General features: G+C 41.6%; 5 protein-coding genes across 9 annotated transcripts; 2 read left to right on the plus strand and 3 right to left on the minus strand.

Moving 5' to 3' along the window:
* Positions 1-4,633: 4,633 nt before the first annotated feature.
* On the minus strand, positions 4,634-9,255 carry LOC140801958 (digalactosyldiacylglycerol synthase 1, chloroplastic-like). The gene is made up of 7 exons (XM_073157357.1): positions 8,504-9,255; positions 8,060-8,092; positions 7,668-7,755; positions 6,483-6,967; positions 6,132-6,398; positions 5,575-5,924; positions 4,634-5,482 (listed from the first exon to the last, which is right to left on the minus strand). Exons 1-7 carry the CDS (start codon positions 9,137-9,139, stop codon positions 4,948-4,950), a joined length of 2,394 nt encoding a protein of 797 aa, XP_073013458.1. The 5' UTR covers positions 9,140-9,255; the 3' UTR covers positions 4,634-4,947.
* Positions 9,256-9,638: 383 nt separating this feature from the next.
* LOC140802324 (pentatricopeptide repeat-containing protein At1g18485-like) lies at positions 9,639-11,564 on the minus strand. Its single transcript, XM_073157812.1, has 2 exons — positions 11,335-11,564; positions 9,639-11,248 (listed from the first exon to the last, which is right to left on the minus strand). Exon 2 carries the CDS (start codon positions 10,525-10,527, stop codon positions 9,889-9,891), a length of 639 nt encoding a protein of 212 aa, XP_073013913.1. The 5' UTR covers positions 10,528-11,248; positions 11,335-11,564; the 3' UTR covers positions 9,639-9,888.
* A 709-nt stretch (positions 11,565-12,273) lies between these two features.
* LOC140802323 (uncharacterized) lies at positions 12,274-14,230 on the plus strand. Its single transcript, XM_073157811.1, has one exon. It carries the CDS (start codon positions 12,540-12,542, stop codon positions 14,064-14,066), a length of 1,527 nt encoding a protein of 508 aa, XP_073013912.1. The 5' UTR covers positions 12,274-12,539; the 3' UTR covers positions 14,067-14,230.
* Positions 14,231-16,344: 2,114 nt separating this feature from the next.
* On the plus strand, positions 16,345-17,667 carry LOC140802325 (uncharacterized). The gene is made up of 4 exons (XM_073157814.1): positions 16,345-16,802; positions 16,894-17,001; positions 17,153-17,240; positions 17,340-17,667. Exons 1-4 carry the CDS (start codon positions 16,605-16,607, stop codon positions 17,417-17,419), a joined length of 474 nt encoding a protein of 157 aa, XP_073013915.1. The 5' UTR covers positions 16,345-16,604; the 3' UTR covers positions 17,420-17,667.
* Positions 17,668-19,223: 1,556 nt separating this feature from the next.
* Positions 19,224-25,546, minus strand: LOC140801863 (two-component response regulator-like APRR9). Of its 5 annotated transcripts, none has more exons than XR_012111542.1 (10): positions 25,140-25,546; positions 24,905-25,066; positions 24,688-24,818; positions 24,504-24,608; positions 24,182-24,341; positions 23,654-24,074; positions 21,010-21,820; positions 19,842-20,025; positions 19,501-19,622; positions 19,224-19,405 (listed from the first exon to the last, which is right to left on the minus strand). XR_012111542.1 is itself a non-coding variant. In XM_073157212.1 (8 exons), the coding sequence occupies exons 1-8, from the start codon at positions 25,462-25,464 to the stop codon at positions 19,909-19,911; spliced, it is 2,232 nt and encodes a 743-aa protein (XP_073013313.1). In that variant the 5' UTR covers positions 25,465-25,546; the 3' UTR covers positions 19,224-19,908. The 5 variants fall into 5 exon arrangements, 2 of the variants coding, with proteins under 2 accessions (XP_073013313.1, XP_073013310.1); XR_012111541.1 differs by having other exon boundaries at positions 24,167-24,341; positions 25,140-25,543; XR_012111540.1 differs by having other exon boundaries at positions 19,224-19,622; positions 24,167-24,341; positions 25,140-25,543.
* Between the last annotated feature and the right edge of the window lie 102 nt (positions 25,547-25,648).

A 25,648-nucleotide genomic window follows, 5' to 3' on the forward strand; every position in this document is an offset into this window, starting at 1 on the left:
GGGGGCAAAACCGGAACCCGAGGAATTAATCTTACCAAAATTTTCATACAGAACCCTACATTTAAGTAATTTCTGTTTCTATTTTACAAATAACACCCTAGGTTAAAAAGTAATTTGGTAACTGCAGTAGTACAGATGCCTTAGCTTGAAACCAAAAATGACTCCCTTTCTTTCTTTTTTTGACTTATTAACAGTAGAACAGTCTCTTGCATATAAAATAGGGTCTCATCTGAAACTTTTCCACTCTGTGTTAAGTGTACTTATGACACTAAGTATGCGACATAAAACTCCACAGGGCTTAGCGGATTAGATTTATTTGACGGCAAACGAACGGTCAGATTTGATCCCCGCATACGAAGCTCTCTGCGGAAGCGTGACACGAATCATGGCTCTCCACTTTGTGGTCGGCTTTTGTCTCGAGGCGAACTTTTTTTTTTTTCCTTCGAATTATTTAAATAAAATAAATGATGAATTTTCGTGCTTAGCTTTCGGGTGTTCAGAGATGTCGTGGACCAAAAGGGTACGCCCTTCGGTTCATAATTACATTTTCGCCCCGCCTCTTATCGCAAATATTACGAAAGAAGCCACCAAGGCTTTGCTTAATTAGTTTTGGTTATAAAACAGGGGTGCACTGTTTTAATTGGTGGGTGAGTAATTTTAGAGTAATTTAGGGGGTGTTGTGGGAAAAACGAGTGGTTCATGAGGCTGCCACGGCAGAGGTTGTCTGTCACCTTTCATTTATATATTTTTTTTCTTCTTTCTTCTTTCTTCTTTCTTCTTTCTTCTTTTTCTCTCTCTTTTAAAGCCTTAGTCCCTTTTCTTAAGTTTGTTAATCAAGTTGTTGATCTATGGTTAGCATAAACAGGCTAACAAATTTGTCCACTATTTACTTTCTCTATCCTAAAAATGCCATTAAGTTGGCCCATGTAAAACCACAATCTTTATCAAAATTCTTATCATTGCTCTGTTATTAGTGAACTTTGCTCTATAAGCATCACACTCTTAATGCATATATAGAGAGAGATAACAAGAAGGGTAATTGAAGTTGGGATAATGGTAAATCCTCTAGTGGAAGCTGGTAACCCATTGTGCTCCATGATGGTGATGTGAGGCATAATAGCCAAGATGAATTGTTGGACCAGAGCCCCAAACTAAAGGGAATTCTGAGAGGGAGGATAGTTGGAAAAAGAAAGGAAAAAAAAACAAAAGGAGATGAAAGGAACAACCCACTAGAAGCCATATCTGTGTGAGAATCTTGACCTTGGCGTTCATCAAATGATACAACAACACAATAGAAAGCACAAGTCTTGATTTGAAGGGAGCCTTTTGTTTTTTATATATATAAACACACACACACACACAGTTGCATAGAGATATATCACTGTAGTCTTTCTATGGGGCCGAGTACTAAGATCAGGCCATGATATTATTAGCCAGAGAAAGGGGAAAAGGAAAGATGGATGAATTTCTATCCATTTTCACTCGCAATGGATTGTTAGGGGGCTCCCACATCTATATTTTAGATGATTTTGAGAGGCCCACCAAAAGTAGGGGTGGGGGTGGGGGTGGATGATAGGTGATGATCATGATGTGTTTGTTTCCCCCTTATTTTTGTTTGGTATCGATTGAAGTCCTAATTATGGAGGCCAAGAAAGGTGAAAGGGGCATAGAGCATTATGGAAAGACTAAAGAGGTTTGGTAGGTGAAATTTTTTTTTTTGCGTTTCCCCCATTCCCCACCACTCTCGTTTCCCCCAATCCAGAATGGTCCCTTCCTTTTTGCCCTGGTTGCTGCCGTATCCAAGCTTCTCACCCCTTTTCTTTTTTTCTCTTTTTTTCCCACCTTAAAATCTGTTGCATTTATTATTATATCCATGTCGTTTCCGACAAGCCGCAAGAATACGAGGGGAAACGTGTCGAATGGGGAAGAAGGAACAATTGGATCTAATCTTAGGGATAGATATTGTTCGCTGCCAAATTTTTGGATCTATCGGAGAGACACTAATGACTGTGTGAGAGGAGAATTTAGTGAAAGAGTCTTATCGAGTCTAATGGTCGGCTGCAGTGATAATAATTTACTAACTAATCGTTTTGACCAACTCTAAACTTGATTTGCTAACCAAGAAAATTGCTAGTGGTCGAGCAGTTAAAGCCATCTGGTGGTAGTTGGATACTTTATAAAGAATATATAACCATCGCCACTTGTAAAAGAATATTTATATATAATAAATGTACATATATTAGTAAGTTTATTGTCATATGGAAATTATAGAAAAAAAAAGGGGGATTTAGTTGTTAAATTCACAAAGACCGGAAAATAGTAAAATTGTAGGGTGTGAATTGAAAATTTTCCCTAAATGTTACTTATTATAGGGTCTTTTGGATTTCAAAAGAGTACCTGGGCCTGGCCTAAATTGAATTTAAGGCCCAACTTTTAATTTCACATATAGGCATATATCTGAAAACTAAGCGAGTATAAACCTTGATAACATACCCTTATTCTCGTATAAGATAAGAAACTACAAATAGAGCATTATTAAAATATGAATTATTCGAGGATAGAAAACAGCTTTTCTGCAATAAATTATGTATATACCGTCATAACTTCTAGAAAGCACTACTCCAAAGTTGCAGAATAAGATATGCTGATAGGTATGGATAAGAAACCATATGGGATGAATAATCTATCATCCGTATTCTAGAGATATATAGATATCATAGAGGTGGGTGTTTGCTGTACAAATTGGAAGAAAAAAAAAGAAATAAAAGAGCAGCACTATCAGAGTTGGTCTTTTGAGCTGTTCCCCACTACAACTCAACTGAGGCAAAGAAAGATATGGACCATTAGTTCCAATAAAAAGATATAAAGATGGATAAAAAGAGAGCTGGAAACAAACGAAGCTTTAGTATATTCCATAGTGGATTCCTTATATCAGACTGTAATCATGCACTACCTTCATTTAGTTTGTCCTTTTTTTTATTATCAAATTACATGTAAAAGCTAAGTTTGGATGATTAGAGTCAGTAACAGTTTAAAGCTGGATATGTAAGTGTTGTTGTTACCTTTAAGGGCACCTAGTTAGCTATGGAAAGCTCATATTTTGAGTTACTTTGTACTCTCTTGTTCTAGGTTATTTGGTGCCATTGATGAATAATTAAAATCTAGTGCAGTCCGCTATTATTATTTTTCTTATTGATCGTAAGCTTACAGACTGTAGGCTAGATAAATAAATTAGTTATTTATAATATATATGCTAGACAATTAAGTGAACTTTTTTATGAATTGTATATAACGCTGATGAAAATTTTATTAAATATCAGCTCTAATATTTAATTAATTAATATTAACTCACATAAATTGAGGAGAGTCAAGCACTAATTTACTAGTGTGATCGTGTGTTTTTTTTTTTTTTTTTGACAAACATGTCGTAGCCCTCGTTTCATTGAAACTTAAAAAAGACATTAATTTCCCACCAAATACAACAAAGAATCTCCATCAACCAAATATAACACCACCAAAATTCCCGGAGTTTTACCAGCACCTACCGGATCTTAATAGTAACAAGACAAACCTTCCTATTGAACTGACCTCAAAAGTCCCACATAACCATAATTAACAAATACACCGAGATAAATCCTGCCCCATTCCAAAACAACATAGAGATAAAGGGAAAAACAAGCAACTGCAAAATAACACAGAGAAGAAGCAACTTTCCACAGTGATCTCTTGTCTAGATCACCAAGTCGTTCACAGTACGTGTAAACTAAGGCATTGGGATGCCACTAGTCTATGGTGAAGAAAATAAGGTTAAAAAAGTGAGAAAGAGAGAGAAAGAAATAAGACCTTTATTTGAATAAATACGAGTGGAAGATGAGCCAGTTCTTGGTGTGTGTTGCCACGTGTCAGGAAGATAAATTTGCAAGCTCGTGCTTTGGCTTTACGAAAATGATCCAGTTATCCACAAGTTGTTATTTGCCTTTTGCAATATAGGGCCTAGATAGAAAAGGGATAAGAGATAAATAAAAAATAAAAATAAAAAAACTAGATTTTTACGTGGGTCACGGAGAGTTGTTTATCCAATCCAGCTCTGACACTTGTGGCACAAGCATCGGTTTGTACACCTCCAGCATTGAGTCTGATCATGAACTCAAGCTGAGAAAGAGGTCAAATTATTCTTTTGATAGGGTTTATAATGAAAAATTACGATCCTTTTTTTGCCCTCTTGACACACACCAACAAAACAATTGCACTGGCAAGAGAAATTGCAACATATCTATACATATATATATATATATATATATATATATATACCTCATAAAAATGGAAGGAATCAATTCTCCAGTACCTGATAGTGATTCTAAGCGAGGATTGATCAAATAAATGCAGAGCACCTGTTACTGTCCAACTTAATAGACTATTACACCGACTAAAAAGAATAAAAAGATGAGACTACTAGTAAACACCAAATTGGAGAAATGCAATTGGCATCAGTTACACGAGCAGAAGAATTACCTTCCATATCAAACGGTAGCTTGAGAACTGCAAGCAAGGAGCCAGCCCCTGATGCCAAGAGGCTATGCCAGTGAAGTGACCAGCTTGACAAGGATAACATCAGGTTCACATGCATGGACTATTGACAGACAACTTCCATTTCAGCAATTCGATGGAAAAATGTAAAAAGCTCCAGATCAAATGAATACATGTTAGTGGTAACCCTGCATGCGTTCTGACTGGCATGCTTAAGAACACTACAGACACGATGATCCAAAGGAGGAAATGATCGGTTTTTTCTCCCCTATTCACAACTCGGTGAGATTAGTACAGGAAATGGATCAGTAGGTAGAAATTAGTGTGGATCATATTATCATGCACATGTTAACAGAAAAACACTCAATCGATACCAAAAGGTAGTATAAACAACACAATAACGGTACAGATGGCTGCATCTTACCAGCCATAAACAGGATTCTGTACTTGAGGTGGCAAGAGGTGCAGATCGATACAATGCTGTTTATCATAATCGCGTGAACCAGGTATTGCTCCTGTGGCCAACCTTAGGATCTCATTACCTGTGAGACAATAATGAGCAAATGCGAGTCCTCCGTCGACCATACCTGACAAATTCGGCATGGAGACTGACTTCTTCATGATATTCTTAGGATTTGCACCTTCTCTCGACACATTGCTGTCGCTACTCAGAACCTTGTCAAGTTCCGAATATTCCATAAATCTCTGGGTCGCAGCCTCCCATGATAGGTGATATCTTTCCTCAGGGGTGAGGGGTTGAGGCTCACTAGCCATAGCCTCTTTCACTCTTGCAACAAAATCCTCTGTTGTTTTGTATGTCAAACAGTTAGGGAAGGACCTGAAGAAATCATTTGATGGGTGATCTGTACAAATAACAAATTTCCCCATGGCAAGAGCCTCAGCAGTTGCTGTGCAGAGGACGTCACTAACACTTGGATTTATGAAAACCTTGTATCTGAGAATCCACAAAAGAACACATTATAGCTCCACAACTAATGAAAAGAATATATAATTGAATTATATCATGGTTTTTCCATGAATCCTTACCCATGAAGTGAATCATCTGCATGATCCCTTCCTTTAAGGAAGTTAAGATTTAGGTCCAACTTCCTGGCAGCCGATTGGACTTCATGTGAATCTTCGCCATTTCCATATATATCCAACTTGAAATCTTCCAAGTCATTTTTGTGCTTTGCCAGCAAATCTATCAGTTCTCTGTAACCTTTGGCCCAGACCATCTTCCCCAAAAAGTATGCTCCTTTGGAGAATGCCTGCTCCCCACGCTCCCTTTCAGCTGCTATTTTCTCCCCAACCTTGAGAAATTTGGGGTTCACACCATGGACATTGCAAATGACAGACTTAGGTAGATCTTGAGTTGCTGCAGAAAGGCGCAATACCTACATAATGCCACAGGACACAGATCACTAATTAGTTAAGAACACACGATAAAATTTATACTTACTGCCGTCGAATTGACAGAAAAAGGCAGTTGCTGATGACACCATTCTCATCAAATAAAGCCATTTGGACCTCTTAACAGGGCGCAAAATATATTCGGTCAAGAGAGCGTGCATTAGGAACAGCAGAAGATCAGAATATGATACCTTGTGGCAGTATGCTCTGGCGATCAAATTGTTTATATGTTTGACAAAGAAAGCTTGGATAGCACCATTCTTCTCCCTTTTGATATATTCCAGGTAATTTGTATGAACTACACCAACTACATGGTTGAACGTATCTGTCCAACGTTTACCATGATGGTACCAGTTTAAGTGCTCTGGTTCTTCCAGTATGGCGATATCAGCCTCCTTACGGGAAATAAATTGTGAGGTGTCCCCAGCAGGGATGATGCTTCGTCTTTCTTTAGCAAACTATAATAAAATAAAGTCCACTATTAAGAATTCTTGAAAACTGATAAAAGTATTAGGATGAGATATAATGAATTAAATGACTACCTTTCCAGGATAAAAGGATATCTTGAAATCTGCTTTAAAGCCAACCCTTTCCTCCAGCCAATTTCTAATATAAGCTTCCTGCTCCTCTGGGGAGTTAAAAGTCATACTGTTAGGATATACCAGCTCTTGGTCTGACTTGCAAAGCCAAGGGACCATTAAGGTTACATTCTGCTTGGCTGTTCTAGCCAAATATGCAGCTCGGAACAATGGATTTACAGCGGTTCCTGTCATCCAGGGAAGACTAGCCGTTGTTACAATTGCAACATGCCGCTTCTTGTCTGTACTCTCATGTTTTGCTGCATCATTCCACAATCCACCATCATAGTGATGACCCGTACTTTGTAGCACACTGGCTATTCTCAAGTCAAGTTCATCATTGATGTTCTCATTTCTGAGCAATGATTCCTCACTAGCAGAAAGTGAATGAGATACAAGGTAGTCTTTCTGTTTGCTGCAAAGAACTTCCACTATTTTGTCACATATATCTGCACCCAAAATGGTTACCGAGTATAAGATACAATAGCTTACCATATCAATAATGAGGCAAAAGACACTGTTAAAAGTAACAGAGGTATAAGTCTAAGATAATGCCGAGAAGAATTTAAAAAAAAAGCACCACAACTCCAGATAATACATGCAAAACCAGAGTATTGGCAATCGTACCTCTCCATTACTAGCCTATTTTTGCCTACCAGCATAAGCTGTCATCAACAAATATGGTACATAGTTTGCCTATGGGTCTAGGCAGGCAACGGCCTTACACTATACATAAAAATGGGACATATGTTGCATATGATTACAGTAGGAGGATTTTGCAAGATGTGCTGTATGACTATCTATGTGTAAACCTGACTTCGTGGCACAAAATATATCTGGCTAGAGATCTCCCACTATCATTATTCATATGTAAGCCTGACTTCCTGGCTTGAAATATCTGGCTAAGAGATCTCTCTGGAACAATAGCAGCTATTACTTAACATCCGACTAGTTTTGTTATTCAATCAAAAGAGGGAAACAGAAAACAGGGAAGCTACATACAAAATGTAGTGATTGGTTTACTGCAAACTCAAGGACAGAAGGAAAACATGAAGTCTACTATGACAACACAAATGTGAAAAAACTAAAAAAGTCAGGAAATATTTCACAGCAGGAAATAAGTTTTTTCTTTCTTTTTCATTTCTGTACCTCTTCTTATACCGAGCTGATCAAATAACGGTCCAGATTGCTTAACAAAATATGCCAATAGCTCAGGTAGATCCAAAGGCAGAATTTCCTGCATTAGATGGTTTGAATCCATTAGAAAATGCATAAAGCAAACCGTCAGAGTATAATTGAACAATCATTCAAAGTTTCAAACTACGTCTCCTATTCCAAAAGGCAAGATTGCCACTATTTCTGTACATTCTTTTGGACACTATTTTTTAGTGCTGCTTGTATTGAACAATTATCCAAACTCTCTCTCTTATTCCAAAAAATTTCAACCCATGAGTACAATTTGAAGAAAGAACACATCAAATTGCATATCATAGAACTGTCAACGCTAACAAACACAAATTTATGATAGTTCTAAAACCAACCTTGCATTCTTGAGGCTCCTTGGAAATTGACCTCTGCAAAAAGAAAATGTAACAGTAGGTAAGTATGGCTCCTCTCAGACAGAGTAACATAGAAGAGCATAGAAAAACAAGTATAGGAAAAGAGAAATTGGTATCAACTCTGCACCCTGAGTAACCAAACTAATGGATTGCACTAAATTGCAACACAAAAGAAAAGCATTTCTAATAACGTCAATCTGCACTCAATTTGCAGTTTGCTCATAACGGATTACACAAAGTGATCGAAATTATGAACTAGGTGAAAGGAAGGACAATCAATCATCCACCCATATGCTTGATCTCACTTTTTGCAACAAGAACAAAGAAAAAAAAAACCCTAATTGAAACCATGGCAGAACGAGAAACAAGGTACTAAACCCTAAAGCACATTTATTGAACAGAGAAGTACATAATTTAGGGAATTACCAGGCTCAATTTCAGCTTTTCCACAAGCTCGCTGCCCGCAAAATTTCCAAAAATATCGGTCGATTGGCTCTTCCTCTCAATCTCCTTCAATCCCGTCTTCAGCATCCGGATGGGCTCCCACTCCTCCTTCTCCTCCTCCTCCCCCTCGCTTTCCCATCCCTTCCACCGCACCTTCCTCCTTCCCTGGACTCCTTCGATCCTAAAATCCAAGAACCCTCCGGCCACATCCGCCTCCGACACGATGGCGTTCTTGATAGCCGACAGATCTATCCTAATCGTCGCCTTAGGGCTCCACCTCTCCAGCACCTTCCGGCTAAAATCCGGCGACGAGTACGCCCGCCGTATCTCCGACAGCTTCGGTTGGATCCGCTTCACGAACTCGATCTCCGCGATCGCCCCCTCAGCCGGCGGCAGCGGCGGCGCTGAGAACGCCGACGCGGAGTTGAGGAAGTTCTCGAGCTCGCGGTCGGCGAGGTCCTTGAACGAGTTGGCGCGCGCGCGCATCAGCTTGAGGTCGGCCCCGGCGGAGTCGCGCACCTCGCGCCACCCTTTAGAGAGGAACGAGAAGGCCTTCTCCGCCGTGCCGGAGCTCGCCGCCGCCGAAGGCCGCGTCGTCTCCATCCCGAGATTGATCATCTCTCTCTCTCTCTCTCTCTCTCTCTTTTTCACTCTCTCTTCTTTGGCAATGATGGGATCGTGTGGCCGCGAGAAAGAGAGAGAATAAAGACGACGCGGAGAGGGAAGGAGGGGTTTCGATTTTTTGTGGACCGAGGTCGACTAGGAGAAGTAGGAGAGCGTCGTCGAAGAGATTTCGTGGGGCCGGAGAGATGACGTGGCGGCGCAGGAAGGGTGGAATAGCACGTGCTTCTGATGAGGCTGCTGGTGGAATATTGTGGAAGGGTATATTCCATGGACCATAGACGATGCAAAACCTTTCAAGTGTGGGATATACCAACAAAATTTCTATTGACACCGCCTTGTTCTGGATGTGTCCTAGTCTCGCTCGCACAAGGATATCCACTTAATTAATGCGGACAAGTTGTGTGGTTTATCCACTTAATGATTGCACAAAGTACGCACTCCGACAAGGATAGGCAGCTGTTCTGCGTGACAACGTTTCTATGTTCTTACTAAGTTTACTAATTTTAATTTATTGCTTAGACAAACACAAGAAACATCCAGGTGTGAAAGAATTGTGTGTGTAGATTATACACATCCGACGGCTATGACTGTGCCTAGATTCTTTGTTGCTTGGCATGCAACTACTGATGGGTGCCCAGTATTACAGTGCGAGCCGATCTATTGTGATTTTGCAAACATTCGATTTCAAGCACTATCACGGCTTTTGCATGTCCAGCTGTCTGCGGGACCAATCCGGATGGATCCTAGGATGCAGAAGTGCACTTGTTTAGCTCTGCTTTCAACCCGTAGAGGCGGTCGGCGATCCGCTCGGCCACGTCGATCCTCCCGTGCAACCTGCACGCCGCCAGCAAGGCCGCCCAAATCCCCTCGTCCATCTCCTCCGCCTCCATTTCCGTCAACAACGCCTCCGCCTCCTCTACGCGTCCCGCCCTGCCCAGCACATCCACCATGCATGTGTAATGCTCTACCGTCCTCCTCCTCCCACTCACGCTCCTGAACACCCTCCTCGCCTCCACCAGCATCCCGGCGTGCGCGCACGCCGCCAGCGCCGCCGTCACTGCCTTATCGTCCACCTCCGGACCCATGTCGTCGAACATCCCCACCGCCTCCTCCGCCATCCCGTGCGCACCGAGGGCGGAGATCATCGCCGTGCGCGCCTCGAATGAGCGTGCTCGTTCGGGCATTGCGTCGAACACCTTGCGAGCAGATGGAAAGTCGCCAGATTTAGAGTAGGCGGCTATGAGGGACGGAGGGTGGTGGAGGGAGGAAACGATGGAGAGGGCGTGGAGGAGGCGGACAAGGCGGAGGGATGGGATTGCGGCGGCAGAGCGGAGGGCGGCGGAGAAAGAGAGGGAGTTGGGTTTGACGCCGAGGTGGAGCATGCGGCGGAGGAGGAAGAGAGAGGGGAGAGGGGGAAGGGAGGAGAGGAGGGCGTTGAGGGAGAAGAGAGGGGGGAGGCGCAGGCTGGAGGAGAGGAAGAGGGAGAGGAGGAGGCGGGATTCATGGAGGCGGGAGCAGCGGGCATAGGCAGCGAGGAGCTTGGAGCGGAGGAAGGGGCGGGGGGAGAGGGAAAGGTGGACGAGGCGGCCGTGGGTGCGGCGGAGTAGGGGAGATCACGGGCGGCGGAGATGGAGTCGAGGAGGGCGGCGTAGAAGGGGAGGTCGTTGGGAATAATCCTTCCCATGTGGCGGCGTGGGCTCATTAGGACTAACGTGGGCTCTTCTCTTCTATACTACCTTTTAAATGGGCCAAGCGTGCACGAATTTTAATGAAAAAAAGGGCCCATATACTTTCTTTTTCTCTCATATACCAAAACATAAGGATATAAAATAAACATACAAAAGAAGGTATTCAAGATGTAAGCTTTATACATTTTGTAGTATCCCCATATTATATATATTTGACTCCCCATAAAAGCAGGACTAAAAAGAAAAGGAGAGCTTTACTTCTCCCTCCCCAAAAATTCAAGTCCGGTTGGGTTCAGGTTCAAGGGGTCTTGGGCTTCCTGGGGCTACTCCTGTGGTGTAACGGGTCGGGTCCAGATGGCACTTCTCTCAACTCCGAACCCACCAAATCACCCCCAAACCCTTGGGAAAGGTTCACCTGCGAGCAAATTGGCAAAGCCAAAGCATGTCAGTTGTAATATTAAGGTTGGTACCGATCTTCATAAATATATTATGTATATACACCTCTCTGGATATTCCTCTCTCTGAAGCATATACCTTCGGATTCAAACATCCGAAACCATCAAGGCAACCTATATGCAAAGAGTAAGTTAAATAGCAAAACTGGATCAAAATCATTAAAAGGGGATTCGTTTAAGAGCCAGCCATGATATATACCTATACGTGCGTGCACTACCAAGCACAAAGCCACTAATAGAATAGCAAGCAGCCATGGTAACACTAAAGAACGAGAGTAGCCCATGCCAGTGGTATAGTGGTATTTGAGGACAGGTGAGATGTATTTATAGAGGAGATCTATCGACTTGGTTGGCAGAGCTTTAAAGATGGAAGAGATGCACTTTTCTCAAAAGAAGTTAAGATGGAATAGATTGAGAAGATCCTGCGAATCCAGTACAAATTTAGCTCAGTAAACTAATCATTGCACCACCCCTGTCCAAACAAATTGAGGCGATATATATATATATATATATATATATATATATATATATATATATATATATATATATATATATATATATATATATATAATCGAATGCGATTGGATCTCCGGCGGCGCACCCGAATCACCGACGCTACCTCCCATGCAGTCATACGTAAAAGAGGAGACGTAAATTTACTGCCACGCGGCGGCACGTGCCGAAGTGACCGAGTGGTCGTCGCGATCCACTCCGTATCTGGACCGTCAGATTTTTATTATGTTTCTCCGCTGACGTCATCGGGATCTGCCACAACGAAAGTTGTGCATTTAATTGCACCCAAGTTGACACCCAGATTTGATCTAAGAGAGGCGGGTTGATGTCTACTTTAATCATTTGGGTTACCTCGAAGAGACCTCGGTTTGGCAAATTTGGTGGCGTAGTCGTGACCCCCATCAAACAATCATCTCAAAAAACGGCAATGATGGCATGATTTGATCCCCAGAAAATAAATACCCCCTTTTTTTTTTCTTTCTTTTCTTTATTTACCCTTGGAATTGCTATGAGCTGGTGATTGGACTGGGTGTGAAATCGTCATTAATTAATACTCTCATTGGTGACGAAGCAAATCCCAGCGAAGTACGCAAATGACGCATAAATCCCCGTCTGCGGGAAAGATTCCGAAACGGTTCTGACGAGCTTTATGTAAATACGTACTACTGTACGAAAACGCTACGTATAGTTACGATTGTCCTCGAGATTCGTGTAGAAGAGTCACGTGCTTAGCGCGTGATGCTGGCCCGATCTGGCTGCGAGATAACTAGGGAGGGATCCAAGAACTACTCTAGTCCCCAAACCATGGACTCGGCCGCCGACCAATCTCCTCCAGTTCGCAAACACCCATCGGCTTCGAAATGGAAGCAGCTACTCTTCTGGGGACCGGCTGTTGTAACTCTTCTCCTCGCGTTCTGTCTCACCGTCTCCTTCCCGTTATCCCACCTCACTCTCGCATATCTGAGTCTCTTCTCACGCGCCCAGGAGGAAGAATCGAGATCTATCTCGACACGCCCGCCATGTGTTCGATGGATGGCCCCTTTCGTATCTGGCGGCGGGTATAGCTCCGAAGCCTGGTCTTATGTCACAGCTCTTGATGCTCACATCAAAGATCCCAACTTTAAGCTCCAGATTGAGCAACATGGTGATTTGGAGTCCATAGAGTTCTGGCTTGGGTTGCCCGAGGAGTCCAGGGCTCTAGCTTTGAAGCTTTATAACACAAGGTGTGATCTTTCTAAGAGTATTGTGATATGCCACAGTGAGCCGGGTGCTTGGTTTCCGCCATTGTTCCAGACCTTGCCGTGCCCCCCGGGGGGATACGAGGAGCCGGTGTTCGTAATTGGACGCACAATGTTCGAGACTGATCGGCTCACGCCGGAGCATGTGAAGAGGTGTAACAAGATGGATGCCATCTGGGTCCCTACTGAATTCCATGTCTCAACATTTGTGCAGAGTGGTGTTGATCCTTCTAAAGTCGTAAAAGTGGTGCAGCCAATCGACGTCGACTTCTTCGACCCAGCAAAGCACGAGGCATTGGTTCTTCCGGTCGGAGACCCAGTTTTAGTCTCCAAAAGGTCAAATTATAGTTCAAGTTCTACCAGAAAGGAGATTGTTTTGCTGAGTATCTTCAAATGGGAGCAGCGGAAAGGTTGGGATGTGCTGCTAAGAGCGTTCTTGGAAGAGTTCTCAAACTCTGATGGCGTTGCGTTGCACCTCTTGATAAGTGCCTACCACTCCGATAAAGACTTCAGTAGCAAAATTCACAACTTTGTGGATGAATTCGGCATGAAGGAGCCGATCAGTGGATGGGCTCCTATCCATGTGATCGATAGCCATATACCGCAATCCGATCTTCCGAGATTATACAAGGCGGCCGACGCGTTTGTCCTTCCGTCGAGAGGGGAAGGTTGGGGGAGGCCAATAGTCGAAGCAATGGCGATGGCGTTGCCGGTGATCGCGACGAATTGGTCTGGGCCAACGGAGTACTTGACGGAGGAGAATGGCTACCCATTGGGCGTGGATCAAATGAGTGAAGTGATGGAAGGACCCTTCAAGGGGCATCTGTGGGCAGAGCCGTCGAGCGATCGTTTGAGAATTCTGATGAGGCATGTCGTCAGTAACCGCGAAGAGGCGGCAAGGAGAGGGAGGAGAGCAAGGGAGGACATGATCACGAGGTTTTCGCCTAAGGTTGTCGCGAGACTTGTTGCTGATCGTATTCAAGACATGATGTTGAAGAATGCCAGTGATAGTAGGATTGGGAGATGAAGATCCATACAATAGCATCAAAAGAACAAGCCTGGAAGTTATAGTTAGTTCACTTCTACTACCTTTGGCGTGTTTGGCTTGATGGAAAATTAGGGAGTAAAGGGCACTCTCCTTACTGTAAAAGAAGATATTAACTCGTTCTAATGATAACTATTCACCACAAACTGTTATATAATTGTTGTTGTATATACTACTAAGGCGTGACTTTTCTAAAAAAATTCACTTCCAAAAACTCATTTCTTATCAACTAAATGCACACCCGGTGTGCAACTAATCCAGAATGTCTTTCCCACAACCTTCTCTTCGACTTTCGGCCGATCAATCTTGTCAACTATAACTTCGAGATCATCACCATGATCCTTGCAAATCGATTCATTGGTGTGATGGATGATCTCGTTCTCGACTGCCAATCCGTCTTCATCAAGGGCATATTGATGCTTGACAACTTCGCCTTTATTCATGAACTCCTTTTGCTTGCACCTATCGAAATAGCTAATCTCACATCTTCATCAAGCTAGACTTAACCTCGACCAAAACCTTCATTATAAGGGGCCCTCTCTCCCCTCTATGTTTCATCTTGGTCTCTAACATCATTTTCAGGCTACTCGTCTCCACCCAGAATAAAAGCCTTATTCGAGGCCTTGGTCCTTTCTTAGAGACAGTGATTCCGGTTCTCCAATTCACCGATGACACTTTTCTACTCTTTGAGACAGATCCTTACTTCCTCTCCAATCTCAAAACCAAGATGATCTCTAACATACGCATCAATTTGTCAAAGCCCTGTCTCTTATTCTTTTCCAGAAAAGATGGCACACGAGAGTGCTATGAGATGGCCAGCTTCCATATCAAGTATTTTTGGCTTGCCCCAGAATCCCAGCCCTCTCTTAGCCAATGATTGACAATCCATTGTAAGCAAGGCCCCGACCTTCATTCCTGCTCAACTCCGAAAGGTTGTTGATCACCTCTTGGGCTGCTTTGGTGGGCTTTGCAGAAGGAACAACAAATTCATAAATTTTTGATGTATTTTGGGTGCTACTCACCCAATAAATATATATTTGTTATTATTATTATTATTATTATTATTATTATCTCTTACTTCTTCCTATCAAGTTAATTGTGCCACCGGTCAACTCAAGTAAAGTCGGTATGACCAAGGAGGTCATGGGTTCAACTCCAAAATAATATTGTAGAAAAATTGTTTGATGGTTTAATGACTTGGCTTAATTCGAATGATGGCATGACAATCTGGTTAACTTGGGGGAAACAATTCGGCAGCACAATGGTTTGGGGCCAGTGGTGTTTGGTTTGGAGCAATTGTAGGGCGATGTATATGACTTGAAACCTAGACTAGATAGCTAAAAGCTCGCTGGAGCCTAAGTGCCTATGTTTTTAGAGAGAGTCAACCCTCATATCTAGCATTTGAGCTCATGATAAAAAAAAATTTAATTGAGCCCGGCTTACTTTTCTACAAAAGAGAAAAGAAAAAGGAAAAGATTGTATTGCAACTAATGAGTCGTTCATGATACAATAATTAATTACAAACACTTTGTCATAGCCCAATAGAAATTTGGGCTCAAACCCAACGGCCCAACATGCCCTAAGCCTTCCTTAGCTTCGCTTGTGAGCAAATTGCTGTAATGCTATACTTTTTAGACATAGATTTAAACTTGCATAATTTAGCTGTTAATTGTCCTTTTATTATAGTTTTATTTTGACTGTCCATTAGTATTATCTGCGAAGGCAACTCTGGCAAGGATTGAAAAAGAAAAAAGAAAAAAGAAAAAGATTGCTTTTAGGTCCTGTTTTTGGAATTACAAGAAAGAATAGGATCCTTTCTGCAACTTGCTCAGTCCTCAACTCCACGTTGAACAACGAAAGGCGGCAAACTTGGGGCGAAATTATACCGACTCCGTTCGATTCCCGCGCAAAGCTGCCTGGGCCCACCACGTCCTCGTTGGAGGGTAGCACGGTCATTTTCTACTCAGGCGAAAAGGCCACAACCGGGTTAGGTTGACATTACGGCCCACGACGTCGGGTGTGACATTACGGCCCACTCACGTGACACGCGCCCCATCGCTTTCCGACTCGTCCCCCGGTCAATAACGCCAGAACGCGCCACGTAACCGAATCGACTTCCCTCTAATGCGAACCCGCCACATGTCGCGCGCATCGAGGTCCTTTTGCTATTCCCTGTTTTGCGTCGAGCACCGTATCCTACAATGGAACTTGTAGCGCTTGATGAAAACCTATTTATACTCCAAATCGGACCCAAAAGTCTAACCAAAATCTATCAGTAGCGCTTGGCGTGCAAGCCAACGGGGCTTAACCCGAGTCACAATTGCGAGTCACTCCCCACTCTACATCGTTTCCCGAGCTCAGTGCCGGAAAAGAGTGAAACCATCCAAAATCCCCATTTTGCCCCCCCTCTCCTCTCTTTCCTTCAAACTCCCAACCCCGCCGCTGTAACTTCTCGCTCTCTTTTTCCTCTGCTCTCCTCTCCTCTCCTCTCTTATCACGTTCGCCTTCTAGTCTTCTACGATGACGGAGTTCCCACCAAACCTAGACGACGGCGAGCTCTGGCTTCCCTCTGAGATCATCCCCGACCTCGGCGTACGCCGCTGCAGCCTCAGGTCCGACGTGGCGTGCGCGGATGACTTAGCCCACCAACTCGCTGCCTTCGGGTTTCTCGACCGGGCCCGGCTCTTCGCTACCCCGAATACCACCCCACACTTCGAGGTCGCCTTCTCGAGCCCATTTCCTCACTTGCCCCCCTTCTCCTCTCTAACATTCTAACCCTTTCCTCCTCTTCGTCTCTTTTGTGCTGCAGTGGTCCAGACCTGCTCGAAACCAGTTCGGACCGGCGGGGAGAGGAGTGTTGGGTTCCCGTTCGACGGCGGTCTACGAGTTCGCGCCGGTTAAGCCGGTGCACCCATTGGTAGTTGATTAGTAGTTACCATAAATTAATCTAATTTAGAGGGTTATATCTGCAAAAGGATCCTTCGTAATGTCTTGAGGATTTTATTACTATTTTATTATTATTATTATTATTATGTTATTTATTATATATATATATATTTTTTTTGCAGGGGAGAGTTACGGGTTCGAGGAGGTCTCAGGGGACCGGCGTTTTCCTCCCTCGGGTTTTGGTCGATAGCAAATTGGAGAAGAAAGCTAGTAATTATTATTTTCCCCTTTCTTTTTCGTTTACTTGGCCACGAAATTTATGGATAATTATTACGTAAATTTATTATATTTCTTAAACTTTACTTGCAGATGTGAGAGGAGCAGAGCAACTGCAGAGGCCACGTCAGCTTTCTCCCGAGTTAGCTCTGCCTCAGGACTGGACTTACTAAAACGGGGCCCATCCATCCTTTGTCTCTCGTGTGTCTTTACTGCCATGTCAAATGGGTTAGGATTAGGAAGAGAGAGAGAGAGAGAGAGAGAAAGAATAGTAGTGGAGCATAGGATAGAGATATGATAAAGTTTTGTTTCCTTTCTTTCTCTCTTCTTTTGTCTATTGTCATCTAGTTCGGTCCCTGTTTTGCTTTTTTACTTCTGTACACAAAATAAACAATAATAGTATCTATGTTTGGTCTGCGTCTCTGAACTCTGTGTTGCTTTCCTTTTGCTGGTGGTGGTGAGAGCATCCAATGCTGGGCTTTGGTTTGAAATTATTCCTCTTATACTTGGTCGAGGAGAATTTTCCGGGATTATTTTTATTGGGAGTTTCTTTATCCCTGAGACAAGACAATATCTAAGATCCGTGAGATAGGACAGACAAGGGAGTTATTTTATGCAGAAGGTGATGAGACTTTGGCCAGGAAATTTACTGGCAGAGTCGGAGAGGGAGGAAACAGAGGAGCTTCTATCCAAGATCTAATAGTCTAATTTATTAAGTCGTCACTAGCAAAGTGAGGATCAATCAAACGATCTATACAAACTAAAGAGCCCCATGCACAACGCAACTCGATCATGACCGCTGATCACATCAAACACATGGCAAAGCAAAGGAAGACTAGAAATACGAGTCTCCAACTCGGCAAAACAGAGCGTGCTCTCTTTGCCTCAGAAGTAAAGAAGTAGTAATACGGATTAGAGAGCCCTCCGGGTTTCTCTGTTTCGGGCGGCGCCGGCGATGAACGTGACGGCGGAGGAGGTGGAGGACAGTAGCTCTTAGGTGGTATTGGTGGCGGTGGCGGTGATGTACATATTGATGGGCATGTTCCACATGCATTGATGCAAAGAAGACCATCCTTAGTCTCTGCAGCGGCCGCGTAGAATAGCATCATCACCATGGATAGCAATCCAAACATCCCTGCTCTTGTGCAATGGAGATGGATTCTACTACTCTCCATGTATATAGTGCTATAGTGGTCTTCTATATAAGCTTGCAACTTCGTTGGGTTTCGTCCTCCTCTTATATGGTTAATTGTAAGAGTTATCTATCATATCATAGTACTAAGTACGTATAGATTCCATGCTTCTTGTATACACTTGGATTGCACAGCTAAAAGAGCAGAGAGAGAATATAGCTGCAGTGGTGCATAAGGCTTGCTGTAAAGAGGAGAGGAGAAGATGCTCCTTGGAGAAAAAGACTGGAAGGTGATTCGCCATTAGTGTTGTAAAGTAGCAGGAGTTCACTTAATTATGATTTTTTTTATCTAATAAAGTATGGGATAGTGATTAATTTCGAAAAGTAATTTGATGGATGTATGCTTCTGATTAAAAGATGTCTACATTCCCTAAAAAGATCTAGTATCTTTTTTTCATTTAGTAAAAAGGAATTGATTCTTAATGGGAAAATATGTTTCTCAAAGGGTGGTAATGTGATCATCATTCATCCACCATCGAGAAAAAAATGGAGTGTGAGAAATGAAACAAGCTTCTCTTTAATGAAATCTTTCTTGTGATTTGGAGTCGGAAGAAGAGACTAATATGAACAATTTAAACACAATCTGTATAACAAATAAATCTTGTAATAAATTGCCAGAAGTATGCTCTTTTTTTAACCTTTCTCGTGCTATGCTGCTGCTCAGTATCTGAACAACCATTTCTAGTAAATAATTATGTTCACAACCAAGCTAATAAAAACGAAAATTAAGATTCATGGACATAAATGCATGGAAAATATAAGGAAAATGTATGTGGCACAATGGATTTGGTTTCAGAAAATGATAAAAAGAATGGTCTAATAGATCGTGAAATGAGACAATGCTATACACATATCATATTACAAGTATGCATAAATGTTGAATCACTGCAAATGTTTGTTAGCAGTAACGCATTTTGCCAGAGGAAAACGTTGCCCTTTCACACTTCTAAATGAAGATAAATTTTGCCTGTTGGTGTATAGCAATAATGTTTCATTGCTGGTTAGTAGTACACCGGAGTTCTCTAGAAATTGGGACAAATATACATGTAGAAGAAGTCTTACCCGCTCCGCCACTGGTTGCAAAAAGAACCTCAGGATTGTGGCCTTGTACGACTATAGAAACTCCAATCACAAGGATCATCTTGATTCCAAAAATTACAGTAATTTGCATAGTTGCACCTGTCCTGCAAGAGGATTTTAAGAGAAACCAGGATGTTATCTACGGTGTAACTTACTAGTATTTGTGTAGAGATTCTACTATAAAATTATTTAATTTGATTACATATTGGACGTTTGATATAATTACAAGCTAGTTAACCGGCTGCTCTGATTTGAACAGGCACAAAGATTAGTTGAGAAACTATATTGAAGAGGGAAAGATTTTGTTAGCTGGTATTTCTTACCTCAAATGCCCCTCATAAAAAGGAGGATAAAAAAGTAAACTATCATTAAACATTTAAACATAAATGTTCATTGCCAATCTTCTGGTTCTGTGGCTGTATTAGAATCGGATACTTTTTGACGCACAAATTGGCCTTTTACTCTTGGGCGTTGCTCTGCAAGCTTCTTCCTGCTGTGGTACCTTACCTGTCAAGCCAACAACCAGGGTCATATGTTAAAACAGTTAATATTCTCTAAATTATTAACCCATTATAAAAGAGGTATAATCGCACACCAAATACCATCAGATCATCCCTTATTCAGAATTAGGCTCTGAGGATTTTTATCAACTAAATTCAGGTCAGTTAATATTCTCTAAATTATTAACCCATTATAAAAGAAGTATAATCGCACACCAAATACCATCAGATCATCCCTTATTCAGAATTAGGCTCTGAGGATTTTTATCAACTAAATTCAGGTCAGTTAATATTCTCTAAATTATTAACCCATTATAAAAGAAGTATAATCACACACCAAATACCATCAGATCATCCCTTATTCAGAATTAGGCTCTGAGGATTTTTATCAACTAAATTCAGGTCAACAGTAACTAAAGGCAAAGCAGGCTTTTACTCGTACAGAGGGTCGCATAGCATATTCAATGCATAACTTTAAACAATACAGGGTCTTGACCAAAATAAAACAGTGCTGTAATTTAGAAATCAAGCAGGGGTTTGGGGGGATATAGAGGGCATGACCCCCCTTTGCTTGTATGTGGCTCTGCCCATGAGGGTAACATTAAAAGTACACACTGGTTTCGGCCAGTGCTGTTTTAAACAGAAACAAGGCTACTATCCTTAACACAATATCTATAATTTAAGCAGATAAATTTCATTTGTTATATAAATAGAAACAAGGTAATCATATATTATTTTGTCACTAGATAGATATCATGAATTTATATTAATAATTGCAGAGGCATATTATGCTAAAAGCTGATTTATCATTTGGTCACTCAATTAAGAACTGACTCCTAAAGATGTTGGCCTGTCATTGACATAGTACTGCTGGGCATATATGTACTCTGGAACATGGCCCACAAATAAGTTCACAGATATATCTTGATGATAAACTAAAATGACTGAAAACTTATGTATTTTATAATTTAAAGTAAACCTGAACCACTACCTTTTTCTCAAAGCATCTGTCTTTCCGTTTCAAGCGGAATTTAATCAGAGCAGCCTCACGACGAGAGCGATCGCTGTCAGAACCATGCATTTTGCAATTATGGACACTGCTTTCATTCCCACTTTCTATGGCAGTTCCTGTATTTGCAGTTGGATCTGCTGTTTCACCATTACCATAGCTTCCACTACCTCGAATAATACCCCCGATGCAGATAGCTCTTTGATCAACTTGTTTCATTGGAGTGCATAACGAGTTTATTGCATCTCCTGCTTCTCTGTCAACTTGTTGTCTCTGAAGGTTGGTCTGATGATTTTCTTCATGGTTGTGAATTTCGTCACAGTGTAAGTGGTTAACAAGATCGTTTCCATGGCAGTTAGATTGATCAGAAGTAATATGGACTGCTATTTTCTCAATTTCAGATAAATTATGTGGTTGAAAAGAGGTCTGGGAGAAGAACATAGACTGCAGAATAGCATCATACCCAGCATACAAGCTTTGGTAAGGTATAGCTCCAACAGGACCCGGCAGCGATATAATCCCAAATTGAGGATGATGGAAAACTATATCTCTTCCATTGGAGGAGTGACTAGCAGAAGCATTTTCTCCAGCAAGACCAGAACACGAAGCACCAACATTCTCCTTGCCGCTATCTAAAAGAACAGTAGATTCATCTGCATTTCCTTGATATGAAGACAAGATATCTTTAGGTTGGAAGCAAGTGATCCTCTCGTCATCACCAGATTCTCTGCTTCTGATAGATAGAGATGAAGACAGCATTTGACCTGAAGGTTGAATCCTTTTATCGCCATACCTGCATTTTTCATAAAACAATACCCTGTCCTCAGAAAATACTAGAGACAATAGTGTTGGATCTTGAGGTATATCAAATTCTTGATTTTTTTTTTTCAAAATTACAAAAGAGTAGAACCTCTGGGGTTGAACTTCATTTAAGTTCTTTATCTTACTCAAGTTTCGAGGATGAACTTCCATATTCTGCTTCTAAGTTGCATGAGTTTAAACTGCAATAGATAAGATAGATGATTCTACCAACCAATTTGCTCTCTAAGCTTCATCAAAGAATGTCCACTTGTCTTTATCGGCGCAGATGGTAAGAGATCATCAAATGATCATATTTAAGAACATAATAAGAAAGACGATGACGTCTCACCAATCCAAGAGTTCGGCTTCTCACCAAAACTCATAATTGATAGATGGACAATATTTCAGCAATCAAAAAGTTTAGCATCTCACTAGAATTCACTTGATAGACAGACGACGTTTCACTAATTCAAGATTTTAGTGTTTCACCAAAACTTTCACTTAGAATTACTCTAAGCTAAGGCGTCCCATCTCAAATCTCGCTCAACAAATGAAGACTTCATTGAATAAAGAATAACATTATCCTTAATACAAAACTCTAGTACATATTTATAGACTCTCTTCTACACTGCAAATCCAAAGCAAACTTTGAAAAATAAAACTCCTATGATAAAACAAACTCTGAAAAATAAAACATCTATTCTAGGACAAGTTCTGAAAATAATCCCAACTAGGACTCTAAAAAATAAACCAAATAAAGACTCTAAAAGATAAATCCTAATCCAACTCAGATATAAGCTATTGCAAACGTTTGAATAACAGAACCTGCAAATTTTCATTCAAGATTTTTCGCTCATTTGATCAGATGCTCCATATTGCATTACTTATTTTAGTTCAGCCAGAAAGTTTAGACACATTTAACCAACATAACCAAAAATAAGACCTAGTACTTGGTTCTTATATATGAAAAGGTTGGATGAGAAGAGGAAGGACCAAACATAAATTGCATGGATACACAGTTCCCCTGTTCAAAGCAATTGCCCACAAACAGTGTACAGTGGAAGTGTAAAATATTTTCCTACTACTTATTTAATGACTCAACTTGACACTAATGCTACACGGTGTACTGAAATAGCATTCTGAGTAGCTTCTAGGTCTCATGGTATGGATATGCCAATAATAGCAAGCCAGAAAATAAGCATCAAGTTAGGTTCATTTTTTGCATTTGTCGGAACCATTTGATTGTAAATCAATTATGATTATAGGAACCCAAAATAAATGGGTCACAAATGCTGGGAAAAGTTAGATTCACTTCTTTATTCCATAGTATCCTACACAAACACCAAAGAACAAGGAGCGCATCAGTATATGGATATCTATAATACAGAATTATATAAAATAGTTAATGCATCCATAGATACAGTATTATGTAACATATTCTTTGTATTTGATCATGCATGTAGTGCTTTGTACAGATATCCAGAATTATATAAAATAGTTGATGCATCCATAGAGACAGTATTATGTAACATATTCTTTGTATTTGAGCATGCATGCAGTGCTTTGTGGAACTGTAAAATCCAGCTACCAACTGAAGAAATCTAGCATTAAAATCTTTCTGGAAAATGACATAAATTCATATCCTTATGGCTGATAAGTATGGTTTGAAGTGGCCTTGCCTATTATAGTTCTTAATGTCACTTCTTAATAAATTCAATTCTAATATACACGCATATATTAAATAACAAAAATTGTACAAGGGCAAATCACACTGAACATAAGCTAGCAATTGCACGAACCAGGGGTTCAGAGAAAGAAACATTACCTTGAAAAGGCAGAGGCATTAGAATGAATCAGTATATGCTTTTCTTTGAAGCCCTGATGTACACTATCATTTATCTGTGGTCCTCTTTCCAGAGGTTGAGAGGAAACAAAAGCAGATTTACTCTTCCGTATACAGCTGGTTGAACCTTCACATAATGAATTTTCTCGAAAGGCGTCCTTCTCTAGAATGGAAGAACTGCTTTTCCTGTCCACTATTGGCTCAATACAGGCTACGACATCCTTCAGAGAATCATTTGGATGATTGGAAATCAAACCAACAATTACATCCCCCCTGGCTCTCATAGACTGCTGTACATCTTGACCATTATGCGTTATATCATTAAGAGACTTTTTCTCTAGACTTTTCTCAGCTGAAGATAGAGGTGGTTGAATAACTTCTACTGTCCTTCCACCAAATGAATCTGCATGGTTAACCTTAAGATTATCAGAGCTGTATAGAGAATTATCAATTAGGGGAACAAAGTGTTAAATTTAATCAAGATTAACTAAGAACCTTTAGTTTCTTCACCATTATCAATCTTCAACACATTTATTCTCACTGCTTTTGCACCATCAGGTTCCTCTGGTTTTTCTTCTACTTCTCTAGAAGAACTTCTCCCTTCAGTTTTAGTAATCTCTCTGAAATTTTGAGCATTCTCAATTTCCACCTGCTGCTTACTTTCCGAACTCTGTTCAAGTAGAGCATAATTCATATTCATTAAGGCGTGCAGGAACAATGATCACATAATAAGTCATCAATAGTAACATCATCTTAAAATTCAGACCTTTTACCTTCTCATACAAAATGGCATTCCAACTTAAAATATCACAAAAAGATTCTGACTTTTTACCTGAGCATCACTTCCTGAATTGCTGTTTTCCCCAGTCTCTGACCCATTGGCACTGATGTGATTACTAGCAGCATTGTTATCAGAAGCATATGCTTGGCTACTCGCCTGCATCAAGATTGAAATTACCCAATCTCCAACATATGATGTTAATACGATAACTGGTCAAAATATTATAGTAACATACACAGTGTCTCCTCCAAACGTGTTGCCACAAATTCCTCAGCTCATTCTTCCTCACTGGCTTCACGAGGAAATCCACAGCGCCCTTAAGCATGCATTTGAGCACTACCCCGATAGAATCTTGCGACGACATCACTACCAACACATGCAATTCCCGAATTAAACAACTAAACTATATTCATCAAGCAATTTAAGGTCCTAATCCGATAAAATAAACTTACTAATCACAGGAATATTCTTGCACTCCCCTGTCGCCATAATCTTCGATAGGAGCCCGATTCCGGAAAGCGATGGCATCGCGACTTCCGTGAGGACGAGATCGAACGCGTATTGCCTCTCCTTTAAGATCTCCCAGGCCTTCAGCCCGTCCGCCACCGCCGCCACTGCCGACGACGCAAGCTCGAAGCCAGATTCAAACAAAGTAAGTGCATAGGGGAAGAGGGGAGGCGAAATTACCGTGGTAGCTGCATTTACGGAGGAGGGCGGTGACGATATGGCGGGTGGAGTCGTCGTGCTCGACGAGGAGCACGCGGAGGGATCGCCGGGGGAGGAAGTGGTCCCATCGGATGACGTGGCGGTCGAGGGGCCTGCTGCCGTCGATCTTGGGGCGGACGGCTGGGATTTCTTCTTCTTCCTCCTCCTTCACTTCGTCCGCCGCCTCCTCTCTCGTCGTCTTGGGCTCCATGGAGGGGAGAGGAGAAGGATTTGGTGGGCAGGGAAGGAGGAAAAAAGAGGAGTCGACTTGAAGTGGTGGATACGAGTAGAAATATCTAATGGGCATGGGCGCCACGTCAGCGGTGAGATCGAATCGAATGCGTCGAGAGGAGAAGGTGGACTACATGGACGCTCCGCGAGCCAATCACTCGCTTGACGTCCGAGGCGCAGGGAGAAGAGGGGGGGGGTGAGCTGACCGAGTTGAAGGAAGATATTTTCATTTTGGGATATTTGCAAATAACACCCTGTTG

This window comes from Typha latifolia, chromosome 15, assembly GCF_019914945.1.
Source record: "Typha latifolia isolate L0001 chromosome 15, TyphaL0001v2, whole genome shotgun sequence".
In the NCBI taxonomy this organism is placed as follows: domain Eukaryota; kingdom Viridiplantae; phylum Streptophyta; class Magnoliopsida; order Poales; family Typhaceae; genus Typha; species Typha latifolia.